Here is a 27,597-nt window from a genome sequence, read left to right as displayed (position 1 = left end):
GGACCAGGTTGGATATGAAAAACCACTATTTGCCTTACATTTGTTTATTTAGTATACTACTTCATTCACGTTTTATTTTGTTTTCTTTTGGACCATTTTAAACTGCTTTTCGTCTTTTGTCTTTATTTTGACTTTTTTCATTCAGTGTAAAAAAAAGATGCAATGAAGAACCCTCCCCTCTTTTGGCAAGACTTGGATTAAAATGCCTTGCTATTGATTAGATAGAAAGTGTAAATTTGGTGATACAACTAGGAAATCCATCTGGTAAGGTTAATGGTTTTTCAATCAATTGAGAACTAACTGTATTCCCTAAAGTTTACTTTATTACTCGTTGTAAATAATCAAATTACCCAAAAAGCTGCCTGTAGGGAACATTGGCCATTTGTTTTATAGTATGTCATTGGTTTAGATCGAGTTCCTCGCTGCAAGAAACTCAAACTCCACGACAAACTTCAAGCAAAGAGAGACGAAATAGATAAATAATCCAGTGGCATCTATATGTACAACTATGGTAACACTTAGATCCTTTGTTTATATTTTTTGTTTATATTTTGGCAAAAAAAACCAACAAAAAACAAAAAACAAAAAAAAACAAAAGAAAAAAAAGAAACAAACAAAAAACAAACAAACAAACAAGAAAAAAAACAAAATAAAAAAGCGATTAAAATTTTATATCGTTTCTTTTAATCAAGAAATTAAGTAGTAATGCATTTATACGATTGTCAACAAAAAAAAAAAAAAAACAAAACCTTTTTTATTCTTTTTAGTCAGGACCACACTGCATTCGAATAATCTTCAACCAACTGAAAAAAAGAAGAATTGATTTTTATTGAGAAAAAAAAAAGGATAATATCTAATGCCGTAACGGTAACTAATACTATAAGCAGTTTTAGTAAAATATATCATTATAACAGTTCGTTTGAACCTGGTGTAAATTCAAATGTTAAGTCAGAATCCGTCAGGATCTGTCAGGAACTTTTCAAATACACGTCTCAGTTTTACCTAGAAGAGTTCCTGACAGGAGAGTGTCATGACCTATGACAGATTATGACAGAGATTAATGTCTAATATCCAAAGTCCTGACAGATCCTGACACGATCAGAACAGGTTCTTACAGTTTAGAACTGATCTATTGATTTGATCAAAATTAGTAATTAAAGTTAAATTGATGACGTGATCCTAAATTGCGAAGACAATTTAGTACGAATTGGTCATTGCAATTTTAGCATTATGGAGACATGTTAACAAATGAAATAATAACAGATCGTATTGATAACAATAACATTTAAGTAGTAGACCTTTTAGTGTTAAGCTGATGAGCATGCTCAAAATATACTTACACTCAGTTAGTCCCAAAGGGTCTGTTAATCGGTTTTCAGCATTACGCTCAGTTTACATATTTAAAGATGTAATGGGGATTTCATTAAAAGTTATATAATACCAAGATTTATTTAGACAAACGTATTTTTTTTTATAGGAAAATAACTATTTGTTTGGGTTGACTACGTTTACTTAAGTATGCTACAGGAATAATTAATTTAAATAAAAGTATATCTATATGTATAGCTCACTTATAATTCCAGGATCACAACAACGACAGTCTTCATCGATGCGTCCATCCTCGTCATCATCTAAATGACAAAAAGATCAAATCGTAATTGGGCAGTCACTGGAATAACATTGGATGTGGCACATGCGCAAAGGGAAAGAAAACTTTAAACTTGAAAAAAACTTGGAGCAAAGGTTCCTTTGTTTTCAACAACAAAATTCTATAGAAACAAGGTCGTCAAGCTTGATATCATATCCAAGGTCGTCAAGCTTGATATCATATCCAAGGTCGTCAATATTGGTATCATATCCAAGTGAAGTAGCATTGTCAAGTGGCTGGGAAACGTAGTTTTGGAGAAACTTGGAACTAAAAAGATGTAGACGATTGAATGAATAAACGGATAAGTCTATGATCAATATACATCAATCGCTTTTAATATGGCGGGGTGGTTGTTGTTAGGGAATTAAAGAAACAAAAAAAATTCTTTTGTTAAACATATCTAACATTTGATAAGTTGTAATGAATACAGGATATATAAAAATAATCCCAATATAAGTGCAGATTATTAATTTACCCACAATGTAACTTTCGTTGATATATTGCCATTTGCAAATTGTATATCAAACGCTTCTAGACTCAGATATAAAGATTTCCGTTTAATAAATAGTGCAAAATTGAAATATAATATGACTGACCCTTTCCATCACAGGTTTCCTCGTCAGTGTTACCATCACAGTCATTATCTATCTCATCACCATATTCCATAGGCTTAGCTTTGCATCCCTGTGGCTATATATAGGACGCATGGAAATTCATAGCAGTGCACGTAAGTAAACTTATAATGTCATAGGCAAAAGAAAAATATAGAAAAAAAGTTTTGTATGTACATAAAAACGAGTTCAGTTCTACTGGTCATTTCATTAAAAACGGTTTTATAAAATGAACTTTCGGCTAATAAAATATAGAGCCTTAGTAATCGAGTTTAATTAAACTCCATTTTGATTTGATCAAATTTGAATACCCAAAAATCAGATAACAGATTATTTTCCAATAAAAAAGATAACCAATAGATAATACGAGAAAAGAAACATATAATTTAAGTACTTCTAAGGTGTAACACATGAAGAAAAGAATCGCAGATAATTTCTTGCATAGCCATTTCTCATAGCCTCCAGAAATAACCATCAACGCGTTTTAAATTTGCTTTTTTAAGATCTTGATGGGTCAAGTTTAGTTGAAATGCTCTATGGAAAAAATAGTAGTAAAATTATAAGAGATACAGATGCTTCAGGATAAATTAGATATCTTTTCGTTTTTATTCTAGATGTATTGAATATGTTTGAGGCAAAAATGACCAAATTTAGAAAATGGATTACCACTCGTTTCCTGATGCGTACGCATAATGGTATATAAATTGTTTGAAAACATTTTAGAAATAAACACTTTGTTAACTGATATAATAACTGAAAGAAAATTATTTCTAAATGTTTGCAAAATAGATAAGATATCTTTATAAGTGTTGCTTAGCAAAAAATACTTACTGCATTTATAGTTTTCATTAAAAGACCGACGGGAAATCCATATGATTCCAATCTAGCTTTTCCAAACAACATGCCACCAATAACAACTGAACCATTGGTGTGACTAACATGATGGGTTCCAACAGATACAGGAACATAACCAGCAACAAGATGGGAGCCTGGGATATGGTGATATTTAGTAGTTTTTGGAAGGTGGTGCCGATCTAATCTCAGCCCGTCTTTCTGTCGACCGTCAACGACAAACATGAAATAATTTGTGTAGTTACCCAATGAATATTCTGGTGTAGTGAAGGTATAATCTGTAGCATATTGCTCGATGGGAGGGATCATTATCATTGACGGATCTGCTTCGTCACTTCCTGTCTGATGGTTGTGAGACTGAACCTGTGTCAAGGAGAACTGGTAAACAGCCATTGGTTTGTTAGATTTTATATGGGCATACATGCTAGAGTTGTAGTGCTTTTGAATAAAACCTCCAGCGTGTCTGATAATAAAATGATCGTTAACTATCTTTCCATGGACTCTGTAAGTAACGTTTACACGAGTGTTATCTTCGCTTGCTACAAAACGGAAAATATCACCGATTCCTTGTCGTTCTGGGATTGGGACTGTAGCAAAATTCTTTCCCCATGATGAAACCGGAAGTAACATTTCAACCAAATGGTCACGGGATCCACCTGTGTTTCCGACGATTGTTTTCTTGTTTCCGCTAAGTACTCCAATTGGTTTGTCGGATATAATATGCGTACCGGTCAGATCAGGGACTGAATGCAATTCCAGCGTACTATAACGATCCATTGTCAAGTTGATCCACTGGTTGCCTGTGTAACTTACTCCATTTAGAGTGATATTCAATGCTCTTCGATTTGGTAAATGAATTGCAACATTGGTTTGGTTTTCTGTTCCGATAACAGCGAAAAGAGTATAATAGTAAGCCGGTGTGTAAGATATTGTATAGTATTCTGTGCCAAGGACGTCAAGTGGCAACGCAAGATATGCGTCGTCGGAATGAATTTCTCGGTTTACTCCATAAACGACGATCTCGCCGTCTGCCTTTATATAAATCCCTTTTTTAGACAACTCAGTCTTTGTAAGACGGTAGCTAGGATCGATTTGTACTAACTTGACGTGTCCATTGGTTATAGTGAAATTTTGATTTAATTGAGAATTAGGTAGTCCAGGGGAGGTAATTGAGACGTTAACAGGTTTATGAAGTGATGTCGTGATAAATAGCTCTGGTTTGATATCGCCATGTTTTCCAATTAAGTTTTCCATAAATGTTAGAATGAAGTCTGTACCTCTGTTATCTAGGTCAGCTGTAAAGACAATTTCAGTTGAGATTTAGTACTAAATCATATAATATTCAGACACTGCCAAAAAATCATTATTGGTGATACAAAATACAGAAAAGACCTTCGAAAACAATGCCGTCTCAATCTTCATGTGGCAAATTGTTATTGGACTTTTGCACTTTCTATATAAAAATCTGTATTTTGGAAAAAAGCATACATTTATCTCATTCTTACTTAATCAAGAACGATATCTCTTTCAAACTTCTAAGTTCATAAACAATCTTAAGTTTATCTCAGAAGTGCAATAACCGAATAGCAAACTTAGACAGGTTTTGTGGCCTGTAATTTACAGGTTTTTGACATTCATGTATCACCTCTTGAATGATTCTATGGTATTATTACGTAGAGATTTTGATATTGATTAGGTTATAGGTTCAAGGCTTGTCATATGGGCGTGAAGTAACGCCGAAGGCCATTATGACACGCCGAAGACCTACAACTACATTTGTCAACCAATGCGAAAATCGCTACGTAAAGCTATCTTTAGTAAAAAAACTACAGGTTTTAACTATTTATTATATGCGGCCTAAACTGCCTTATCATTATATATATACTTGTTGGTCTATCTTTTATTTCATTGGACTTAAACAAATTTCGTCAGCTTGTGTTCTAAACTAGCATGTCCAAACAAGTCTTCTTGAAAATCGGGTAGTTTTCATCATGTGTTTACATTTCCACATATCTTCTGCAACGACACCTGACGGAACCATGATGACGATCACCGTTTCGCTTATTTCAACAGCATTTAGACATGTAAAACAGAAACACACAACAAGGAACATAAATCAGGACATTACCAAAATAATACAAAGAAAGTAACAAAAGTAAGTGAGCAACTGGAACTCCACTAAAAACTGGGAGCATGGATCAGGTGCACCGGTAGGGTAAGCGTCCTCCGCTATTCTAGAAAAAAAACGCCAATAATGGACACATTATTTTTACGCCGATTATCCTATGAGACGAGCGTATTAAAATGATATGTAATGTTTTTTTAACACAATACAAAAATAAGACTTATGTCTTCACTGTATGTAAAAACATCGATCAGTGAGTTCATAAAATCTGTCTTGCACCCTTTCAGCACGCGTGCTTTTCAAGAAAAATTAAATCATACCATCGGGTGTCTGAGATATCCACATCGCACTCAGCAGGATTGAAATTCTCAAAATTTCTCACAGCTTAACAGTTTTGTAAAAGAATTTTTTTGTATGTTAGATAATTTCTTAGCCATGTAAGTACAACGGCATTGCAATTCTTTGAATAAGGTTCCATCAATAACTTCTGTTTGTATCAGTGAAATGTTCATTATAAAGCACAACTCCGGTTGATGTCAATCAGTGTATCGGTATTGTTGCTTACAACTATATAATACATATGCAATATATGCAAGTGAGCTCCTTATATAAGGTAAAGATAGGAAAGAAGGAAAGATAAAGGACGAGAGCTTACGTCACAATTGTATGAAGTGGGATAAAGGTTATTTACAATATTACCGAACTGATAGGCAAAACATCCAGGCAAAAGACAAAATGATTACTAGTAGTCAAAAGAAGGAAAGTCCGTAAACTAAAATGGCAAAATAAAGCCACACCTGAACGATCGTGACTAGGTGAAAGTGGATTAAACTGGAAATGGTTTATAGTAGGTTTTATACCTCGCTCTAAGCAGCAGGACTTTACCACCGGGCAAATTTATAGTAGATTTTATACCTCGCTGTAGGCAGCAGGACTTTGCCACCGGGGAAATTAAGTTCAATCTATCAGTTCAGACAATATCTTGATTACAAATGTTTCTTTAAATTCATCGCCCAATTTTTGGGGAAAAAAGGGATTAAAGGGAACTAGAGATAAAATGATTACTTTAAAAATGCAAGAAGCTGTGGAACAGAACATAATATGCAATAATAAAGTAACAGGCCTTGACTTTTTTAAAACACAAAATTACATGCAGACAACAAAGCTGTAGATGCAAAATAGCAGTGTACTTTTTCCAAAAAAAGTTTTGAAAGTACCAATTAAGGTAAACAAAGACAAACACACAAATAAATAAATTTATCCTGGAACTGTGGAAAGAAGACATCGCAATTGCCGTACATTGTAAGTGAATGTACGTAAGTATGACAGCGTAGATAGAAATTGAAGGGATTGATAAAATAGTTTCTTGACATTTATCGACAGCAAATGCGTTTAAACAAAATTAATCCATATATTGAATGAAATATTTCCTTACCCGTCAATACATATCGGAGACAAATTCCCAAAAGTAAAAATCGTAACATCCTGACCGATTCTAAACTTAACGGAAAAGACGTTCTCAACTTCACAGTCACAGAATTAGAAAAGATAGCGAAATTCAAGAGTGTCAAGGTCAACGTAAATTCATTCAATGAATGATTATCTTGAACTTAAGATATATAGACCAACATTTGATTCGATCGAATACAAAATCATGTACAGCCCATCTTTACCAGAGGTTAATTGCAGTTTTTTTTATACTCTCATTCTGTTTACTTTTTTTGAGATCTAAGATATACGCAATGTGACAAATGGATTAAATGTTTATCTTCGGACGTTTTGAATAATATTTACTTTTCATTTACACCAAATATCATTCTTCATACTCATAAGATATTTGGCAATTGCACCATCTAATATTTTGAAAATTTAAACTAAATTTTACATTTTTAAGTTCTTTAATCTTTAAACTATACATAATTTCTCCAGGAAAAATAGATATGGTGAGACCTATGTAAAACGCATCAATTGCCACAGCGTTTAACTTAAATCGAAAACAGTGAATACATTTTAACGTCTGCATAATGCCTTCAACAACTGTAAACACACTTTTATGCAAGCTCTGAAAGAGATTAAAAGTAATGAAAAGAATTGCGGTAATAGAACTATGACAATTCTAGCTTAATTTGATAATTGACAAGCTTTCAGACTGATTGTCTCTCTTTGCTAAATTCAAGTTATTTTTATAACTTGCCTTGTTATTGTGACGGATTTATCATCGATCGGTTCAAACACCACAATTCAGAAGACGCTTACCCTACCCGTGCATCCCAGTTTTTAGTGGAATCCGATATACTCATTTAATTTTGTTATTTTGTATGTATTATTTTAGTTATTATGTGTTTTTTGTTGTGTTTGTCTGTTTCCCATATCTGGTCTTTGTTCCTGGATTACTTTCTTTTGATTTCTTTTAGAATATTGGTTTCCTGATTGATATAAAATATTTCTAAACAAAATGACCTTTTGATTACAAACACATTCTTAATATATGGGTTTGATCTTTAAGTCATTAGATCATAAATAGTATTATAATTTTGTACATATTAGAACTAACATGGGTAAGGCCAATTAAAAATTTTCATACACCGCTAAAAAACAAAGCAGCATGTGCATGTGTGTACGAAATGCGAAGAGTAATGAAAAGAAAGATAAAGGACGATATACAACGTCATAAATGTATTGAGTTGAATAAAGGTCAATATTAAAATAGCCGAACTGATAGGCAAAGTATTGCAAAGTATTCAGGTTTAAACAAACTGAATACTTAAAGTAAAAAAAAAGGAAAGTCCATGCACCATGGTAACAACAAACTGTACCAGAAAGTAGAAAACAATCTCAATAGGTCTGACTAAGTACAACTCGATTAATATACCATCTACCGTGATTTTGCCGAACCGCTGCGTGTCCGCAATCCAGATAATTCAGGATCTAAAGCCTACACATGTTTATTCGCAAGCCATGCACTTGGAAATAGTGTCGAACTTGACTAAAGACAGTTTTATTCTTGCATTAAGAAGATTTTTAAGCCGCCGATCGTTACCTGTAACAATGACGTCAGATAATGCAACAACTTATGTTGCCGCTTCAAACAGAAATCTTTGACTTAACACGTTCAGAAACTGTTCATAAACGATAACGAAATCTCGGAACCACGTAGAAATTTATTCCAGACTGCGCTCCATACTATGGAGGCTTTTGGGAGCGAATGGTTGGTGTTCGTAAAATCATTCGTGACTAATGACCTTCTACAGACTGCTATCAGCGAGATAGAAGCCTTTCTTAATGACAGACCGATCACGAACATACCATCGGAAATAAGCGATGCCGAACCATTAATCCCATCCAATCTTCTGTGCGGCCGGAGAATCACATGTCTACCTCATCAAAACAGAGACCCTAATATGAACTTAGAACATTCACATACTCTTAAGCCGTTAGTAAAAAACTACTATGGAGCATTGGAAGCGTTGGAAAACGAGTACCTGGCATCAATCCATGAATTTAACGGACCAACACCCGGAAAAAAATATCAATCATAAAAGTTGTCAACATAGTGCAACTAGAAGGCGGTTTAGTGAGGATGTCCTGGCTAACATTGACAGCTATTAACCGGAAAAGAAGGAATGATTCGCACAGTGAAGCTTCGTACGATCTGTATCCGCTAGAGGTTAGCTCTTCAGGGGAATAACAGAAGTCACCTACCCAGAGATGCTAAGATCAAGGCCATACAGAAAAAATCAGTGAATGGATCTCGTACTAATTTTATCGTGTTTTCAAACAATGCACTAATTAAGTGAAAAAAGAGGCATGAATTGGTCAGGTTAATTTTATTTTGTTAGGATACAACATGTTGACATTTTTCTGAATTTCTATTGCGATTTGTAATTCTAATTTTCATTTCTTATTCGATTACTTTCATTTCGGTGCCCTCAGTGTAAAAGATCATAGTTGAATTACGTCAGTAACGTTCCTTTCTTTCTTGTGATAACGTTCCTACATTGTATATTGTTTACGTCAACTTTTTAAACGTCGTATCAACAACTTAAATACAGTGAAGGAGCACGATTGATTTTTACTATTCATTCAACAGCGAAGTACTACATGTAACCCTGAACATCCTTTCACGACACAAGATTTTCTACCTCGATCAAGGCAGCAGAACATTCCCACGTGGCAAAATAGATCAATTCAGTAGTAAAAAAAGTGGATCTTCAGAAAAAAAATGATGAGTTGAATAGTTCAAGAAGCTGTGGAACTAAACATGATAGGTGAAAATGAAGTTATGAGTTGAAAGACCTTGATATGAAATCAACATTTTTTTTACATTTAGCTCCAGATGCAACAAAGCAGTGTACTTCGTTTCGAGTGTAACCATAAAAGTTAAACTAAGCTTAAGATATCAAACACTGCTAACAATGACTCACATAAGCGAAAATAAGTAGATTATCCTGGAAATGAGGAAACAACGAATTGTATGCGTATAGGAAAAATGAGCACTCTTTTCAGGTTATCTGCAGCTTTTTTATGATGTAGGTTTTGTCCATAATTGAAAACCATGTGGCAGCTTATAGAAATCAAATGGTTCGTTGCGTGGCTTTTGGTGGTTGAGTGTCTTCTTGGCAATCATTTTGCCTGATTGTAAACTGAACCGAAAAGACATTATCACATACACAAACACTGAATTAGGAACAAGATAGCAAAAGTTATGCGAGTCAAAGTGAAAGAAAATTTTATTCAATGAACGATGATCTTGAACTTAAGACATACATTCCTACGTATGATATATTCGTTCATAATACCATCTTTGTCAATAGCTAGATTCACATAATTGATGCTATCTTGCAACCAAAAATACAAAGAATGTGACAATTGTCTTAAAGGTGCTCAAATACCTAAGAGATAAATCACGGAAACTCCATTTTATCATTGATTTACGACAGGTTGACCATTTATGCCGATATCTTACCCCTCGCTATCGCTCGTGGTAAAACACTGCGCTATAAATGGTCAGCAGGTAGTAAAACAATGATTAAATGGATTATCCGTGTTTTATTTGATTCTAATAGGACAATTACAGTACTTTTTCTTTACATTTTCTCGATTTATTACGGTTACCTTAGACACGCCATATTGGTCCATATTTAGCTGTACACTTTACACTATGTAAGGTGAAATGGTCGGTAATGAAACTCATTGTTTTGAATTATTATTAATAATGAAAGAAAGGGTGAATTAAGGAGAATGATGCTAGATATGGCACAAGTTTCATTCATTAACAATTGTTTTTGTTTGTTTTCATACATGATGTCGCACGTTGCAAGTTCTACCATGTACGTATGTAAGAGTAATCAAGGGAACCAAGGTTATAGCGGTAATCAAAAGAATATAATCCAGGGACAAAGACCAGACATGGAAAACAGACATACACAACAAAGAACATAAAGTAACTAAAATCATACATACAAAGTAATAAAAGTAAATGAGCAACTCGGACTCCACTAAAAACTGGGAGCATGGACCAGGTGCACCGGTAGGGTATGCGTCCTCTGTTTTTCTAGAAACACCCGCCGAGTTGCTCATAAAAAGTCAAGTCCGGGGTAGACAAACGAGGAAAGGAAAACTATGACCCGTTGAATAAATCAGTTTTCATGGTGTTAATTGATACACCATAACGATCCACGAATTCATGATAACGACCATAAAACTTCTGTAGTGATGACTTCAATCTTGTAGCAACATAACCCTGTTCCAGAAGCCTATTTGTTAGAGTTCTAGCGTGTAAGTGATCTTTACGGAATATAGTATAACTTTTCTAAAACATTACGTTTGCCAATTTGATCAAAAATGAATTTAATTTTCATTTACGCTACTGAAATGAAAATGGCTGATACACATAGGAATGTTACGTGTGTTTGTTTAATGATTTAAGATGGGCAGTAATTTACACACACGAAAGCCACACACAATAAGTTGCGTGCTGCTTATATAGCAATCCAAAATCAAACCACAGTTGTGTACTCAAAGCCTTTTAAAGACGTCATATTAGAATGTTATTTTTACTATAGAGGCCTTGAATCGTACGACATTCCCATTTACACCATATATAATACCTAATCATAATTCCTCCTACATGTAGCTCATAAAAATCCTCTTGCATTTTATACTATATATACAATTTTAATCTTCGTATCCCATATTCCCCTTGCAATGAACTGAGTGTATAGTCAACCAAATACTTGTTGAATAATTTTTCCATAATCGGTAATTGAAAGGCATTTTATAGGTAGCCTTTTCGAATTTTAAACTAATAAATGAATTTTGATGCATGTAAAAGTAAAAGGAAATTTGTATAATATTTCCAAATTTAATCTTATTTCGTAAAACACCGTACTGAAAGTTACAATAACAACACTGTCAACAAAACATTTCATCAAAATAGCCTAGACCGTATAATGTATAGTACATATACACGGTAAATGGAAATTGAAGTGATGCAAAAGATGGTCTCTTGAAATTATGGACGAAAGATGATTTTTAATTCATTTCTGTGCACTAATGAAGTGTCATGCACTTTTTCTTATTACATGTAAAGATAATTTACGAATCCTGGCGTTGAGTGAAATATCTACTTACCCGTCAAAATTATCTCAAGACAAGTTCCTAACAGTAAAAATCGTAACATCTTTACTGATTGTAAGCTGAACGAAAAACCGTTTTCACCTACACATTATATACAAATTAAGAACAAGATAGCAAAAGTCAAGAGAGTCAGGTCAAATGCAATTCATTCAATGAACTATAATCTTGAACTATATAAAGTACATATAGACGAGATTTAATTCAAGATTATTTATAGCCCCATCTTGGTCAAAATTTAATTGCAGTTTTCTTTAAACTCTTAAAATACTTGCTGTTTTGCTACCAAAGGTACACGGAATGAGAAGTTTTCATTACGAATAAGGGAATAAACATTAATTGAGGTCTCGTTTTTATAATAATATATAAGACGTCTATTAAGATAAAAATGAACGATATCTACTTCACATTTACAAAAAATATCATTGTCCATTCCCCAAAGAATTCCCCACTGAAACATCCACTATAATTATAATATATACTTGTATTGAACACTTTAAGGTTCTTCACTTTTTAAACCTTAGTTCGTTTCTGAATGAAAAAGAACAGGTATGGTGAAACTCCTAGTGAAACAAAACAAATGCATCAATGTATAACTCAAGGAGGCAGACCCAGGGTAAGGGACATAACTCTTGAAATCAGTGATATGTTTGTATCTTATTTAATTTTACCAAAGCCTTTCAAGCTTTTTTTTTTAAACATAATGAAATCAGTCAAAATTACTCTGATGCTTTCATGTCATTGATGTAAAATATTAATAAAAACCTTCCAATGATTTAGAAGAGTTGTATCCCCTACCCTAGGTCTACCTCCTTAAATCCAAAACAGTATATACCTTGAGAAGTCTTCAACCCATGCTAATTCACCTTTGTGCTAGCGTTAAGAAGAAGTCATATATAACTTTTAGTAAAAATTCAAAAGAAGGGTAAAACTCTTCTGAAAAATGCTTTCAAGTACAGAAACATTCATATGCTTAACTCAATTGAAAATGTTTCAATAATTCGAAATGGATACAAAAGAATACAATTTTAAAGTCAGAGTTGCTTCCTTTTCATTGTGTTTAGCTAAAGAGTAATATTGTTGTGATTTACAGGAACCGAAATATTATCAGTTTAGGATGAACTTATGATGTAGTTTTTGTTTAACATGTTCCCTAATCCATATAAATTCAGTGCCATTTCAATTCTTTGACAAATGTTCAAATTATTAATTCAGTTTTAATCAGGGAAATGCCTAGGTGACATCATTAAAGTAGGATAAATTCGGTTTATGCAGTGTATGAGTATTTGTGCTCTTAAACATGTTCAAAACATAAATTCTGTTTTATTTAGATGTTATAATAAAAGTAGAATACATTCGGGTGTATGTCAATCAGTGTGTAAGTAATTGTGCGCACCAATAGCAAGGTACAGATATTGAATGGTGTAAACTTCCCATTTACACAATATACAATCTCCCAATCCCCATTGTCCCATCCCAAATTTTCATCTTTTTGAATTCTTCAACATGGAAACTGCTATTTTTCATTGGTTCTAATTAATTCATCATATCGATAAATAGTTTTAAAAGAATAATCACGGGAACCAAAATTCTTGCGGAAATCAAGAGAAACGTAATCCAAGGAAAAATACCAGACATGGAAAACAAACAAACACAACAAAGAACATAAAGCAACTAAAATGATACATACAAAGTCACAAAATGAAATGAACAACTTAGACTCAACTAGAAACTAAGAGCATTGACAAGATGCATTGGTTATAAAACAATTTCTCATTCTCTCCATTCCACATCCCTACCCCCATACAATATTCCCATCTCCATCCCATTCCCCGGCAATATACATATATAGTATATGAGTAACAATGCAAAAAAGTGGTGAAGTGGCATACATGTGCACTCATCTTACTATGTACAGATGCACTCATATCGCAGGATACACCTTAAGCTGAATATAGAAGGAAAGATAAAGGACGAGTGATTAGGTCACAAATGTCTTGCGTGGGATAAAGGTTGTTACAAAATAACCGAACTGATAGTCAAAAACTGCACCAAAGCACTGATCTCTTTCGTAAATCCCTTCAAAATTCAAAATAACAATTGTTTGATTATTATGATTTAGCGTCTCAGGACGAGAACTATTTTCCCATTGAAAATACCTTGTTCCTTACTCCGGCACGATGAGCCAGACTTTTTTAATGCTTACTCACATAAGGAACAGACCTAAGGTAGGCATGCTACCACACCCAGACATTTTATACTGACACTGAGTTAACCATTCTCTACTCTATCAATTTAAATATCATGTGCTTGGAGTAAAAGCAGAAATATCATGTGCTTGGAGTAAAAGCAGAAATATCATGTGCTTGGAGTAAAAGCAGAAATAACCATTTATAAATTATGTATTGTGACTAGACCGGAGATCAAACAGACGACCTCTAACACTTAATACAAGCATGCTCATCTGAGGCTGCGAAAATAACAATATATGGAAACCGATTTCTGTAAACCGAGACAAACCTACACAAAATACGAAAATTGTGTCGTATAAAAGAAACATTGTATCACATAACATATATGAAATAAATATGAGGTATAGGTAGTACATGTTCTTGAATTTGACAGCAGAGATAAATTAAAATTTGAATGTATTTATAAGATGCTCTCTTGATAATCACCGACAATAAATGTGTTTTATAAATAATGTATGCGATCTTGTAGTATAGACATATTGAAAAAAAAGAAAGGACAGAATTCGAATTATTTGTAGTCAGAAAATTTAATTGCAATATTTTTCTTGAAATATTAATTTTCAGTGTATTTTAATGAAATTATAACTCAATTTACAATAGTTATCTGTACAAGTAATCAAGGGAACTAAGATTATTCCGGAAAACAAAATAATGTAATCCAGATACGAAGACAAGACATGGAAAATAGACACTCATGGCAAAGAACGTTAAACAAAAATATAACACGTAAAACCAAACAAAAGTAAATGAGCAACTCTGACTCCACCAGGACATGGGAGCATGTACCAGATGCACCGGTTGGGTAAACGTCTTCTTCTTTTCTAGAAAATTATGCTGAGTTGTTCATAAAAAGTCAAGTTTGGGGTAGACGAAAGAGGAAATGAAATCTATGACACGTTGAGTAGCATGAATGCAACGAATGCATCTATACTACTCAAAAGAAATTGTAGTGATTCTCTGATAGATGTATATAGCACCTATATGACCTTGACAATTTTGTCCTGAAATATGAATTGAAAAATGAGCACTATACTTTCATTATTTCATACAAGTTTAGTCATCATTGCACCGTTGACATTTAATTATAGCACTAAAATATAAAATTACGAAAATGGGGTATTCATTTTTTTCAATCTGTATTGGAAACACCGTAAATCACCACAGTTTAATTTTATCTCATGCGTGTTTAAATGAACAACCTGCACACTAATTATACCTAAACAAAATTAAAATTAAATTAGTAAATGATTTATGTGTAAAAACAAAGAAGGATAACAAATTATTAACCGCGAGTTCTAAGAAAGATGTAGGCTGAGCAATTAAGTGGTTATGCTTTCTAACGCGCTTTTCCAATAATTTTGAAAATGGTAATGTACACTTGCCCATACATATCTTTTGAAATTTGGTGATTACAACCTTAAAAACTTGTGCTTTGTAATTTGATGCTTTTTCGATTTTTTCCTTGAAGACGCATAGTGTAATCGACTTCTACCGTGCTCACATATTTCGATTTTCGAAATGCTGACTGAAAAACATAAATTGCGAAATGTTGGAAAGGACTAAAAATCTCCTATGGATGGAAAACACGGTTTAAAACCTTAAATTTGTGGCATGGATGCCTTTTCGGAATATCTTTTGAAATTTGCCGGCTATGACTGTCGTGAAAGGGTGTGTGTGTGGGGGGGGGACGGGGGGGGGGGGGGTCATGGTTGTTACTTCGCTGTAAGAGAACACTCATTTTTCAGTTGAAGTGTCATTTTATTGAGATACTTGTAGTCATATTGCTTATTATCATCAATAGCTAATGCAACCTTAAGATGTAAAAATAATTGACTTTGTTTTCCAAAAGCATTGGAACCGAAATGATTTATTCATTTTAAAATTATACCAAATTAACAAATCTTAATCGTCGAATTGTTTGAAAAGTGTAAAATATAAGCATTACATGCAGGATGTAAAATATCAAAAGAATAGGTAGATTCTAACGATAATTTAATCAAAACGAACCAGTATTTAGAGATTTTTTATGTTTAGAGACCTTTGAGATTTTTGTCAAATTCCATGATTCACACAAAGACGCTCGGATTCGGGATTTATACTGAGTTATTCTTAAATAACGGTAGGTGCACATCGATTTTTAACGAAAGATAATTTTTAAGCCGAGGTCAATATCCTTATCCTGGCAACAATGTTAAAACTTCATTATTAGCTTTTTTCATTAAATGTTACTAATATTACTAGAAGGAATCTCCCGGAAATGACCCTTTGCGGGTTGAGACGACCTGTGTCAAAGTCACACCCGTTCGTCTTAACTCGTTCTCTTTACCAGTGAAACATCTTACGTTCATTGTTGTGTGTGCCTGTTTTCAATGTCGGGGAAAATATCATGAACTACAAAAGAAAAGGGCACGAAAAATAAAATAAAAAGTCGCATAACACAGAGAAATAAAAAAAAAAGTAAACATAGACACACGAACATCGTTTTTAAAATTATTCTTTTATATCTCGTGCAATTACAAATCTCACCAAAGAATTGCAGCGAGTATTATAGAATCAGAAAATGGAATTCGTTTTCCTTTTCTTCAAATAAAAAAAACACCTTATGAACTTCAACAGGGAGCTTAAACTATCCTGACATTTAACAAAGAAATTAAAATCTCTATCAAACTTCGATTCAAATTCCTATAAAATTATTGTAAAGGTAAGAAAAGACTAAATCTATCCATTGAAAATCATCTTTTTATGCTCTTTTAGTTGTGATTGAACCGGACTTTTATTATTAAACTATTTCAGTTCTGCTTTGAAATACAAAGGTAAATGATAAATTAAAAAGATTCGCGGTAACAATGAGCAAAATTATCCTTTATATTTGTAACTTTCAAATTCTGCCAAGACGTGGGTTGAATGTATTAAAAATTAATGGTATATTTTCTATTTTCGGTATATTCTTGATTTAATTGATTACGATAACATGCTTATAAATTAATTTGAGTGAAAGGAAAAGGAAACACGTTTTGTTTCAAATCATTGATTTTACATTTTTCTCAAGAAAAGTACTCTCAAACTAACGTCAGAATAAATGGCTTCTTACGTATAGAACCTGTCTAACTAAACAATTAAAAATAAGACGTTTACAATGGATTGACTTAATTTTCTTGTCTTTAATGTTTCTTGTAGGAAAATTTTGTTTTTAAATTTAGAGTCTAGAATTTCAATGAAGTGATAACTCAATTTTCCAAAGTGATATGGAAAGAGTAATCAAGGGAACTAAAATTCTAGCGGAAATCAAAAGAATGTTATCTAGAGACAAAAACTCGATATGGAAAACACAACAAACCAAAATAATACAAACAAAGCAACAAAATTTAATGAGCAACTCGAAGTGTAGTTAAAACTGAGAACATAGACCAGGTGTACCGATAGGGAAAGCGTCTTCTGTTTTTCAAGAAACACCCAACGTTCTACTCATTAAAAGTCTAGTCTGGGAAGACAAAAGACAAAAGGAGAACTATATATGAGACATTTAACAAATCGGTTCTCATGGTGCAGATGAATATACCGTAATCACCCACGAGTTCATGATGACTACCATTAAACTCCTGTAGTGATTACTTCTATCTTTTAGCAACATAACCCTGTTCCAGAAGCCTTACTGTAAGTAATCTAGTGCGTTATAAAAAGTTTTCGGCAAAGTCTGGTGTAACGTGTGAGTTGTAATATGAAAAACCCATACGCAGGTGCTGAAGGGATGTTGCCAAACATGTCTTTAAAGTTGGCAATACTGAATAAAAAGTAATCTCATTTGGCGTATAGTTTGATCACAGATTTTCCTTTACTATCCAGGGCCAAAGACCATACATGGAAAACAGACACACACGACAAAGAACATTAAATAACCAAAAAATATACATATAAAGTAACAAAAGTATATGAAAATCTCGTACTCTACTAAACACAGGGAGAATGGACCAGGTGCATCGGTAAGGTAAGCGGACTTTGCTTTTCAACAATTAAAACAAAAAAAAAAACAAAAACAAAAAAACAAAAAAAACAAAAAACGCCGAGTTGTTCATAAAAATTCAAGTCCAGGGTAGACTAAAGAGGAAAGGAAAACTATGACACGATGAACATATCAGTTTTTATGGCGCAGATAGATACATGTAGGTCAAAATATGAGGCTGACTTAACACTGTCTGTAGAATTCTTTATCTGAAGTTCTTTGGGGGTAAATGCGATGTATTAAATCCCCGAAACTAGGATTGTTTAACGATAATTCGTCATATACAGACTCAATTCGGTCTGTAAAGCGGACACTGAGATCAAAGGATCTTGCTAAACGATGCACTTTCCTTTGGATTAACTAAGCTATAAAGTCAGCCTCATAAAAGTGAAGGAATATATCAGAGAGTAGAGGGGCGCAATTTGACGCATTGGAATGCCGACCATTTGTTGAAAAAAGCGTCCACCAGACTGGACAAATTGTGTTGTCGATCAAAAATTCCAGCATTTTGAAAACATCTTTCGGTATATTTGGAAGATAATTTTGAATCGTTTTTATCTCTATCAAGTACTACATATGTGTATCTAGGTATACCACCTTTTTTGGAGTAATAATGGTGTCTAATGTTTTTAGTCGGAAATTTAACTGGGTACTGGGAATAGAAGTATAAACAGTGGAAAAATACCAGGTTGTAATGCTATTGTATCCTGAAAAAAATCTTGAATTGATGGTTTTCATACGATTTTTTTAACTGTTAAGGATCCACATTGAATTACTACCACTAGGAGAGTAACAAGTGTCTTTTTACGTTTGGAGACCATATTTTACAGTGTGCGTATAGTAGTTAAAAGTTTTAAAAGAGGTTTGGTGGTACATTTTGCAGACCCAGCTATGTACCATGGTTTGTATTGATTTTTGTTGAATTAAGGAATCCAGTATATAGATAGAAAATCTTGTTTTTTTTCTTAATTATTCTAATTAAACTTCCACATGGTGGAATCTATCTCACTCACTGCCTGATTCTTACACAAACTGACCCGTTAAACTGATTCCAGATCTAAATTACCCTAACTCACTTTCCCTTTCGCTTCATGTCATGTTCCTCATTGCACCATACCCTATGCCCCATCGCTTTAATGGCATATGCCGCATTGCATCATACCCCATACCCCATCGCTTCATCTGATATTCCGCATAATACCATACCCCATGCCCCATCGCTCTATGTCACATTCTGCATTGCACAATACCCCTGCACTATAGCCGTTGTCCAATCGCTCCATACCCTATTCCCTATTACACCGTACTCTATGAAATTGGAATATTAGCCCATACGCTTAGCTTGAATTAAAAAGACAAAAATAGTCTATTGCCCCGGTACCTAATTACGCTACATGGTCCTTTCAATAGCCGAATAAATTGGAAGAGCAATCAAGGGAACCAAGGTTATAGCGGTAATCAAAAGAATAATCCAGGGACAAAGACCAGACATAGAAAGCAGACACACACAACAAAGAACTTAAAATAACTAAAATCATACATACAAAGTAACAAAAGCAAATGAGTAACTCAGACTCCACTAAAAACGGGGAGCATGGACCAGGTGCACCGGTAGGGTAAGCGTCCTCTGCTTTTCTAGAAAAACCCGCTCATAAAAAGGCAAGTCCGGGGTAGACGAAAGAGGGAAGGAACCTTATGATACATACTCTTGTACGAAAATCTTATTTTATTTTAACCCGTCGTTATAATGACGCATTTGTCGCTCATATCACAATAAAACAATGATCACAAGGCTTGATTCTGGAAAAATGGGTTGTTAATCAGATCGGAATCAACACAATGTGACAAGTTATAGGAAAGTTACAACGATTCATTTCTGTTCCACTGATTTGTACGTGAAGCGTAATTGTGGTACTTTATCGCCCAGACTATCGTAAAACATACTGAATCTAATTATTACTCAGTAAAACACAATGACATGGCTATGAAACGACTCTACTGTGTCCTGCAATGATTAGAAGTGAGTAAATCAATGTACCTGTTACCATTTATATCGGAGGGTCAGGATGTAACTGGCAATAAATACGAAATTGTAACAGAAGAATAATAAGGCTATAGTGTAATTGTTGCAATAAAAAGTACGCTCAAACCAGGCGTAGAAATGAGGGACTCAGACCTTTTTGAACTGAGTTTTGGGGGTGTTTTATTGTGTAATATCTTTTTCAGAGTGGCCAAATTTTAAAAGGGGAGGGTTGGCATCACGCCAATGTACTTTAAACCCGTCTCGTTTTGTTTCGTCTGTCCTAATACAGTAATTTCTGGCCTCTCTATTTCTTGCTCCGCTTTCAGCTTTAGTTCATTTTTTATGTTCATTGAGTATATAGAGATAAACCTTTCGCAGCTGTATCCTGCCCCATGGTATGATGTTTTCCTCGTCGTTCACAAAGGACCAATGGATGACCTTGGGCTGAAATTTTCATCTTAGGGCTTTGTCTCTTTGACATATACACAGTACCTATTCTTGCTATATTTATTATGCAAGTGTTTAAAATATAAGAGTTTTGAACCAATTTCGAACAAATAACAAAACAAAAAGAATAAAATAAACAAAACGATAAATCATGAAAAAAAAACAAACAAATAGCAACCAACAAAACAAATCAAAACGCAATAAAAGATATAATGTTTTATTACATGGTAATAAATACGAAAATATATAATAAAAAATACAAATTTAATTAACTTTAATTAATTGGATATTGAATGTTGCCACCATGTGTGTGTATATATTTCATTTTATGCCCTAGAAGTTATCATTTACCACATGTACATCTCAAACATTAGTACTTCCTTGATAGTCTGATATGTTGTGCCTATGACACTTGTAGGCAAAAAGAGTATCTCACAACGCTATGTAAACAGTTCTCAAATGAATGACAATGATGACTTGGGATAATACATTTACTGGAAAAATGTCAGATATTTTTCAGGAACAAAAAATGATACTCAGGCTATGGTGCCATTGTTGCAATTTAAAAGAATTTAATAAAACTACGATCAATCCCATCAAATTCAATAAAATCGAACTTTGTATGTTTCTTAAACTTCAAAAGCAGTGTGTCAGATTTTCTAAAAGAACGGCTGACAGCTTGAATATTTAGTAAGGTCAAATAGGAAAATGCAGTTTGTTTCTAACGCACACTTAAATTCTAGGTGACAATGAAATTCAAGGCACTCACATGTGGTGTTGACATATCGTTGCTGTCTACTAATTATATTTCAACATGTCAGCAATTATTTTTATAACCTTTATGTTACTTTTAAAGATATAATTCGGTCAAAAAATTAAATTTGTAAAAGATTTTATTTATTTCATATCGCATATTTTCCCCTTTTAAAACATAAAACATATTTTTTATACTCCTACATTATTTATGTCACCACGGTTGAAATGATAAACAATTAGCTTTTATATTTGATAGAAGCACCTTAGAAAATCACTTAAAAAAATTAGACGTTAAAATCAATTCTAAGTACGTAGACGTCTGCAACAAAAAAAATTATATTTAAACATCAACAATTAATTTCATTTCTCTTGTTTGATCGAAAGCAAAGCCATCTTATTTGTACAATATTTATCAGAGTTAATTTGTTGTTTTAGACGACATACATGACAAAGGCGTAGGATTCATGCTTACAAAGAAAGCCAAGAAATCGCTTTTGGAGTGGAATCCAATATCTGCAAGAGTGATATCAGCTAGATTTGACACTCGATTCCAGAAAACAACATTTATACAGGTGTATCCACCAACAAACACCGCAGACGAAGATGATAAAAATGACTTCTACAACTTATTACAATCAGTTGTTGATGCCGTTCCTAAAAGAGACATCCTTATCATCTTAGGAGATCTGAATGCCAAAGTAGGTGATGACAGAGGAGGTAGAGAAAGGGAGATAGGACCACATGGAATAGGGCAAATGAATGAGAACGGAGAGATGTTTGCTAACTTTTGCGCTATAAACAGTCTAGTAATTGGCGGTACTTGGTTTCCACATAAATCTTGTCATAAAACCACCTGGATTTCACCATCTGGAGACACTGAAAACCAAATAGACCACATAACAATACGCCGTCGATGGAGATCTTCATTACAAGATGTACGAACAAAACTTGGAGCAGACGCAGCATCAGATCACCACCTTGTAATTGGAACAATTAAACTCAAGCTTTTAACAACAAAGAAAAGAGAGACTACAAAAAGGAAGTTTAATGTTGAGAAGTTTAAAGATCAGAAAGTGAAAGAAAACTTCCAAATTACACTCAGGAACAGATTTAGTACTTTATTAGATCTTGACAACGAAGAAATGAAAAATGATATTGATGACATCTGGAACTCAACAAAGACAGCCATTCTGGAAGCATGCGAAGAAACAGTTGGTTTCATTCAAGTGAAAAGAAAGAAATGGATGTCAGATCAAACATGGGATACAATATCTGAAAGAAGGGAAATAAAAGAAAAGTTGATGAGTGCCAAAACCAGACAGCAAAAGAAAAACCTGCAAGACCTTTACAGCGCAAAAGACAGAGAAGTGAAGAAAGCTGTAAAAGAGATAAAAGAAACCATGCTGAAAAGTTAGCAGTAGAAGCTGAAAACGCCTGCTTAAAAGGAGACATCAAAACATTGTATAACATCACAAGACAACTCAGTGGAAAGATCTCTCAAAATGAAAATTTACCAGTCAAAGATAAAAACAACAATACCCTCACAAAGCTAGAAGATCAGCTTGACAGATGGAAAGAACACTTTAGTGAGGTATTGAACAGACCACCACCAACAAATCCACCAATACTTGAAGAAGGTCCAACACTTAACATAGAGACTGACAAAATTACCGAAAATGAAGTAAGAAAAGCCCTAAAACATCTTAAGAATGGGAAAGCAGCGGGAATCGATGGCATACCACCAGAAGCCCTCAAGTCCATGAATGACACTACCATTCAATATCTTCTTGGGCTATTAAACCAGATATGGGAAAAAGAAAAAATTCCAAAAGTCTGGCAAAAGGGACTCTTGGTAAAACTACCTAAAAAGGGGGACAAATCCAATTGCAACAACTGGAGAGGAATAACTCTTTTGTCCATTCCTAGTAAAATCCTATGCAGTATAATCTTACAAAGAATGAAAGAAGAGATTGATAGCAAGCTGAGAGATGAACAAGCTGGATTTAGACAAGAACGATCATGTGTCGACCAGATTGCAACACTCAGAATAATTATTGAGCAAACGATCGAATGGCAGTCATCCCTATATCTAAACTTTATTGACTTCCAGAAAGCATTTGACAGCATAGATCATCAGGTCTTGTGGAACATTCTAGGACACTATGGGATTCCTCCTAAGATTATTTCCATGATTAAGTTACTGTATGAAGAATTCTCTTGTCAGGTCATACATGCTGGTACATTGACGGATCCTTTCCCTGTAACAACTGGCGTAAGGCAAGGATGCATTCTCTCTCCCCTTTTCTTTCTCATAGTCATCGACTGGATAGCAACAACAGCTTACAACGACCCTCATGGTATACAATGGACACTAACATCTCGTCTAGAAGACCTCGAATTTGCAGACGACATATGCACACTATCGCATCGTCTTCAAGATTCCCAACACCAGGTCAACCATCTCGAAGAAACAGCTAAAAGAACAGGATTGTATATCAACACAGCCAAAACCAAAGCCATGAGAATCCAACAAAACCAGATGGATCCAATATTGGTAAATAACCAACAGATAGAGAATGTAGATAAATTTACGTACCTTGGAAGTGTCATGAGTACAACTGGAGGCACTGACGAAGATGTACAAGCCAGAAAGATGAAAGCATTACAGGCTTTTTCCATTCTAAAGCCAGTATGGAAAAGTAGAACACTGAGAACGACTACTAAGATCAAAATTTTCAACAGCAATGTTAAGTCTGTCCTGTTATATGGTTGCGAGACCTGGAGAGAAACAGAAAACACCATGAAATCTATACAAGTCTTTGTTAACAAGTGCCTAAGAAATATACTGAATATCAGATGGCCAGAAAAAATAACAAACAAGAAACTCTGGCAAAGAACAAAACAACAACCAATAGAAAACACCATTCGAACCCGAAAATGGAAATGGATTGGTCATACTTTAAGGAAGAACAATAAAAACACTACAAAGCAAGCTTTAGATTGGAATCCCCAAGGGCAAAGAAAAAGAGGAAGACCAAAGAACACCTGGAGGAGGGGTTTGAACTCTGAACTGAAGAGAGTAGGACTAACGTGGAAGAATTGTAACACCATCGCCCAAAACCGAAGCGAATGGAGAGAAACTGTAGTCGCCCTATGTCCACCCATGGACGAAATGGAATAAATCATAAATCAATTTGTTGTAGAGTTAACGGCATGCAATTTGGAAAGAGGTGTCAAATGTTTGCAATTTCACTTAACATTATTTACACGGAGAGTGAAAGGAATCTTCATACTTTAATCTTCTAACTTCACACTTCAGAATTGTAACTTTATGGAGTTTTAAATACAAACTTTAGGGTTATATCTTCATATTTCATAGTTCTTATTTCATTTGTCAGAGAGTTCGTACTTCATACTTCATATTTTAAATTTATACTTCAAAGTTCTTACTTAAAACACTAGTATATCGATATACATTGATGGTGTTCCTTTCTTTAATTTTGAAAATGGCTTCCGTCAATTTATCAACCAAAACTAGAAATTTAGTAGACTACTGTTTCTGCCTTCTCTGTGTCATTTTGGGACCTCCACATCAAATTTGACGACAGATGTCATCGAAGTACTAAACTGTAAAACAAATGAGACGATTACAAAATTATAAATGTCCCTTTCTTGTGCAGTTTCATACTAGCTTCCCATGTATGTGTCGTTCATATTTCTCAGTTGTTTAAGTATGGCAGAGCCAGTAGCGACTTTTCTGATTTCTGAAGACGACACAGTTGCGTTAGAGACAGGTTTTTGGATTAAGGTTATAAAAATATATAAAAAAAATATAAATATAATTATTACCGATATCAATATCTTAATGAAATATTCTCCGTTTCAGACTAGAAATGGATGACTATCATAGTGTCTATTATCTGTAGTTTTTTTTTTATACCTGTTTAGAATTATTTCATCTTAAATCTAACAAATACTTTTTGAAACTCGTGGCTTGGATGAACATACTTTTTTATTGTTTTATTGTATACAGTTTACTTAACTATTGTTCATATCTACTGCACTGTTTTAATGATTGGTTTTACCGATTTTAATTGCCGGTTATTTTGTGCTGACCATTTGTGTTTTTATATTTCTGAAATGATACAAACCGTTGGAATGTGGACATTTAAATGCGCCAAAAACATCTTTTATTTAAAATGCCTATACCATGTCAGGACCACTGAAGGGGTTTCCAACATTCCGTTTTTCACACTAATATCGATGTAAATTTCTTTTTGACTGTTGCTTTTGACTACTACTTATGTGTTGATCAGTTAAGTAATTTTCTTATTATCCTTCATGCGAAGTTAGGTATTCTTAGAGTTCTTACTTCATACTTCAGAGTTTTAAAGCTCTTGTATGGTATAAACTTCCAACTTACACCATATACCATCCTACACTTTCTATTGTCCCCTTCCCCGTCTCCTGTTGATAATTCCCCATAGACAAATCCCCATCTCCCATACAGTCCCCACTGTTTATTTCCATCAGCTCCTGTATAACACAATGTTTTTTTTTTCATGAACAAGCCAAGATGACTAATAATTTAGTTCCTTTTTGTTGAGGTCACTTAACAATATGTAGTTTCCAGGCATTTGCTTATTCATGTTACTCAAAAATAGACTTAAATCCTAAAAGTAGGTTAACTTACATTGCAATGTATTAGATGGACAACTGATATTAGCTTAGATAAAATACGCGATGAAACATTTATTATTAAGTCAACCTTAATTGTAACTACATACAAGCTTATTTATGGATGGTAATTAGGAAAAAGAAGTCACAATTCTGATGGTTTTTTTTTCAAGCGATAATTAGCTCTCCAAATAAGAATCATGCAAAATGTGATTCATGAATGGAAAGCCTTTTTTCGAAACTTTGTTAACATTTCAAAGTAAACAGAAATAAACATATGGCTTTTCATATAACCTTTGTTCTTATGAGATAAAAAAAAACAACATTTACAATGTACTGAAGAATTCAAAAATTAAGGGAGGTAACTCTGTAAATGACGCTAAAAAACAATATATAACTGATTTTTTCAATGTGGATTATCTGTAGAGTAAACAGATTGGAATGAATAGAATAATTATACATTTCAACATAAACCTATAAAGCTGTTTATTAACAAAACTTAAAATGTGTAGCCTTTTATGGAGTGAATCACATGGTACATGTTTCTTAAAAAGACTACTACATAAATATCTGAAGCATCCGGTATGGTATAACTATTGCCATCTCGACTTTATCGTAACGATGTTTATACAGGAACGAGCTTTAAAGTAGCATTTTCCTATGTAACAAGACCAAAATATACACCCATTTTAATAGCAGTTTTAAATGTCGGAGTATAAAAGAATGATAATCATATATATTTTCGGAAAAATAAATAAGATAGGTTTAAATTAATTCTTGCAATGTTTATATTGCAATCGTTCATCAGAATCTTGATGTCATAACAAAATAGAATGTGGTGTTAAACCTGATATAGTTAAAAATAAAAATAAAAAAAAAAAATAGCATCCATAATATAGTTCGTTTGTCCTTACTTATTCGGAACTCCTCTCAAGCAAGTGCATGAAAAAAAAGCATTTAACATATTAACAATTTTTATGCCGAAATATTTTAATCGACTTAATTTTGTCTATTGTTACCGGAGATGGTATACATTCTTTATTTGTATTTAACATTTTTTACAGCGAATAAATTATTGGTACATTAACAGAATAACAAAATAAAATTGAAATAAAACACATACATATATACACATTTGTTTTTCACATAAATCAAAATAGAAATTTGGCTAATTGCACAAAAAGGGCACATGACCGATATAAGAAAGAGTTGTTACCATACTGCCAAGATAAACAAAATTAAAAGAAATCGCCTGTGTTATAAGTAAAATCAAACGAAATCGGCTAACGTCCTTCTCCTATTGAAAGTACCTTTATAATCATTTTATCCTCAAGCTGGAAGAAGTCTATTACATCACCCAGTGATATAAATGATCCGATTGAAAGTACAAGCGTTCATCCTTATATATAATTAACAATCTTTCGTGTGCGTTTCATATCCGGCACGCAATGGACAATCCAAATTCTAGTTTCTGATCTTGATTACGTGTCCTTCAAATAAATCAGGCTCGATGAAGTTATATTTACGTAATATATAAATATATATTGCAGTCAAATAAAGGAATAACGTC

The 27,597-nt window shown here is 33.6% G+C and overlaps 2 protein-coding genes across 4 annotated transcripts; one reads left to right on the top strand and one right to left on the bottom strand.

Annotated features, from left to right (window-relative positions):
• Positions 1-661: 661 nt before the first annotated feature.
• LOC148605412 (peptidylaminoacyl-L/D-isomerase-like) lies at positions 662-12,004 on the bottom strand. Of its 3 annotated transcripts, none has more exons than XM_088547920.1 (5): positions 11,870-12,004; positions 3,091-4,406; positions 2,245-2,338; positions 1,572-1,631; positions 662-803 (listed from the first exon to the last, which is right to left on the bottom strand). In XM_088547920.1, exons 1-5 carry the CDS (start codon positions 11,916-11,918, stop codon positions 796-798), a joined length of 1,527 nt encoding a protein of 508 aa, XP_088404046.1. In that variant the 5' UTR covers positions 11,919-12,004; the 3' UTR covers positions 662-795. The 3 variants fall into 3 exon arrangements, with proteins under 3 accessions (XP_088404046.1, XP_088404045.1, XP_088404047.1); XM_088547919.1 differs by lacking the exon at positions 11,870-12,004 and adding an exon at positions 6,672-6,830; XM_088547921.1 differs by lacking the exon at positions 11,870-12,004 and adding an exon at positions 5,557-5,579.
• A 9,810-nt stretch (positions 12,005-21,814) lies between these two features.
• LOC148605411 (protein CFDP2-like) lies at positions 21,815-23,528 on the top strand. The gene is made up of 3 exons (XM_088547584.1): positions 21,815-22,561; positions 22,900-23,031; positions 23,475-23,528. Exons 1-3 carry the CDS (start codon positions 21,815-21,817, stop codon positions 23,526-23,528), a joined length of 933 nt encoding a protein of 310 aa, XP_088403710.1.
• Positions 23,529-27,597: the final 4,069 nt, after the last annotated feature.

The sequence above is a fragment of the Perna viridis genome, chromosome 10 (assembly GCF_037379345.1).
Source record: "Perna viridis isolate PV_CMFRI_1.1 ecotype Kerala chromosome 10, ASM3737934v1, whole genome shotgun sequence".
NCBI lineage: Eukaryota > Metazoa > Mollusca > Bivalvia > Mytilida > Mytilidae > Perna > Perna viridis.
The sequence above is the reverse complement of the archived record's forward strand: the minus strand, read 5'-3'. Positions and strand labels throughout refer to the sequence as shown.

Bases quoted from the DNA above. Each gene is read 5' to 3' on its own strand.
- LOC148605412 (XM_088547920.1), bottom strand. From the start codon at position 11,918: ATGTTACGATTTTTACTGTTAGGAACTTGTCTTGAGATAATTTTGACG. The intron at 2,339-3,090 runs GTAAGTATTTTT...TCCTATATATAG, and splicing joins TAATGAAAACTATAAATGCA to CCACAGGGATGCAAAGCTAA. The intron at 1,632-2,244 runs GTCAGTCATATT...TTTGTCATTTAG, and splicing joins GGAAACCTGTGATGGAAAGG to ATGATGACGAGGATGGACGC.
- LOC148605411 (XM_088547584.1), top strand. From the start codon at position 21,815: ATGCTTACAAAGAAAGCCAAGAAATCGCTTTTGGAGTGGAATCCAATA. The intron at 22,562-22,899 runs GTTGGTTTCATT...ACCCTCACAAAG, and splicing joins TGGAAGCATGCGAAGAAACA to CTAGAAGATCAGCTTGACAG. The intron at 23,032-23,474 runs GTAAGAAAAGCC...AGCATTTGACAG, and splicing joins ACAAAATTACCGAAAATGAA to CATAGATCATCAGGTCTTGT.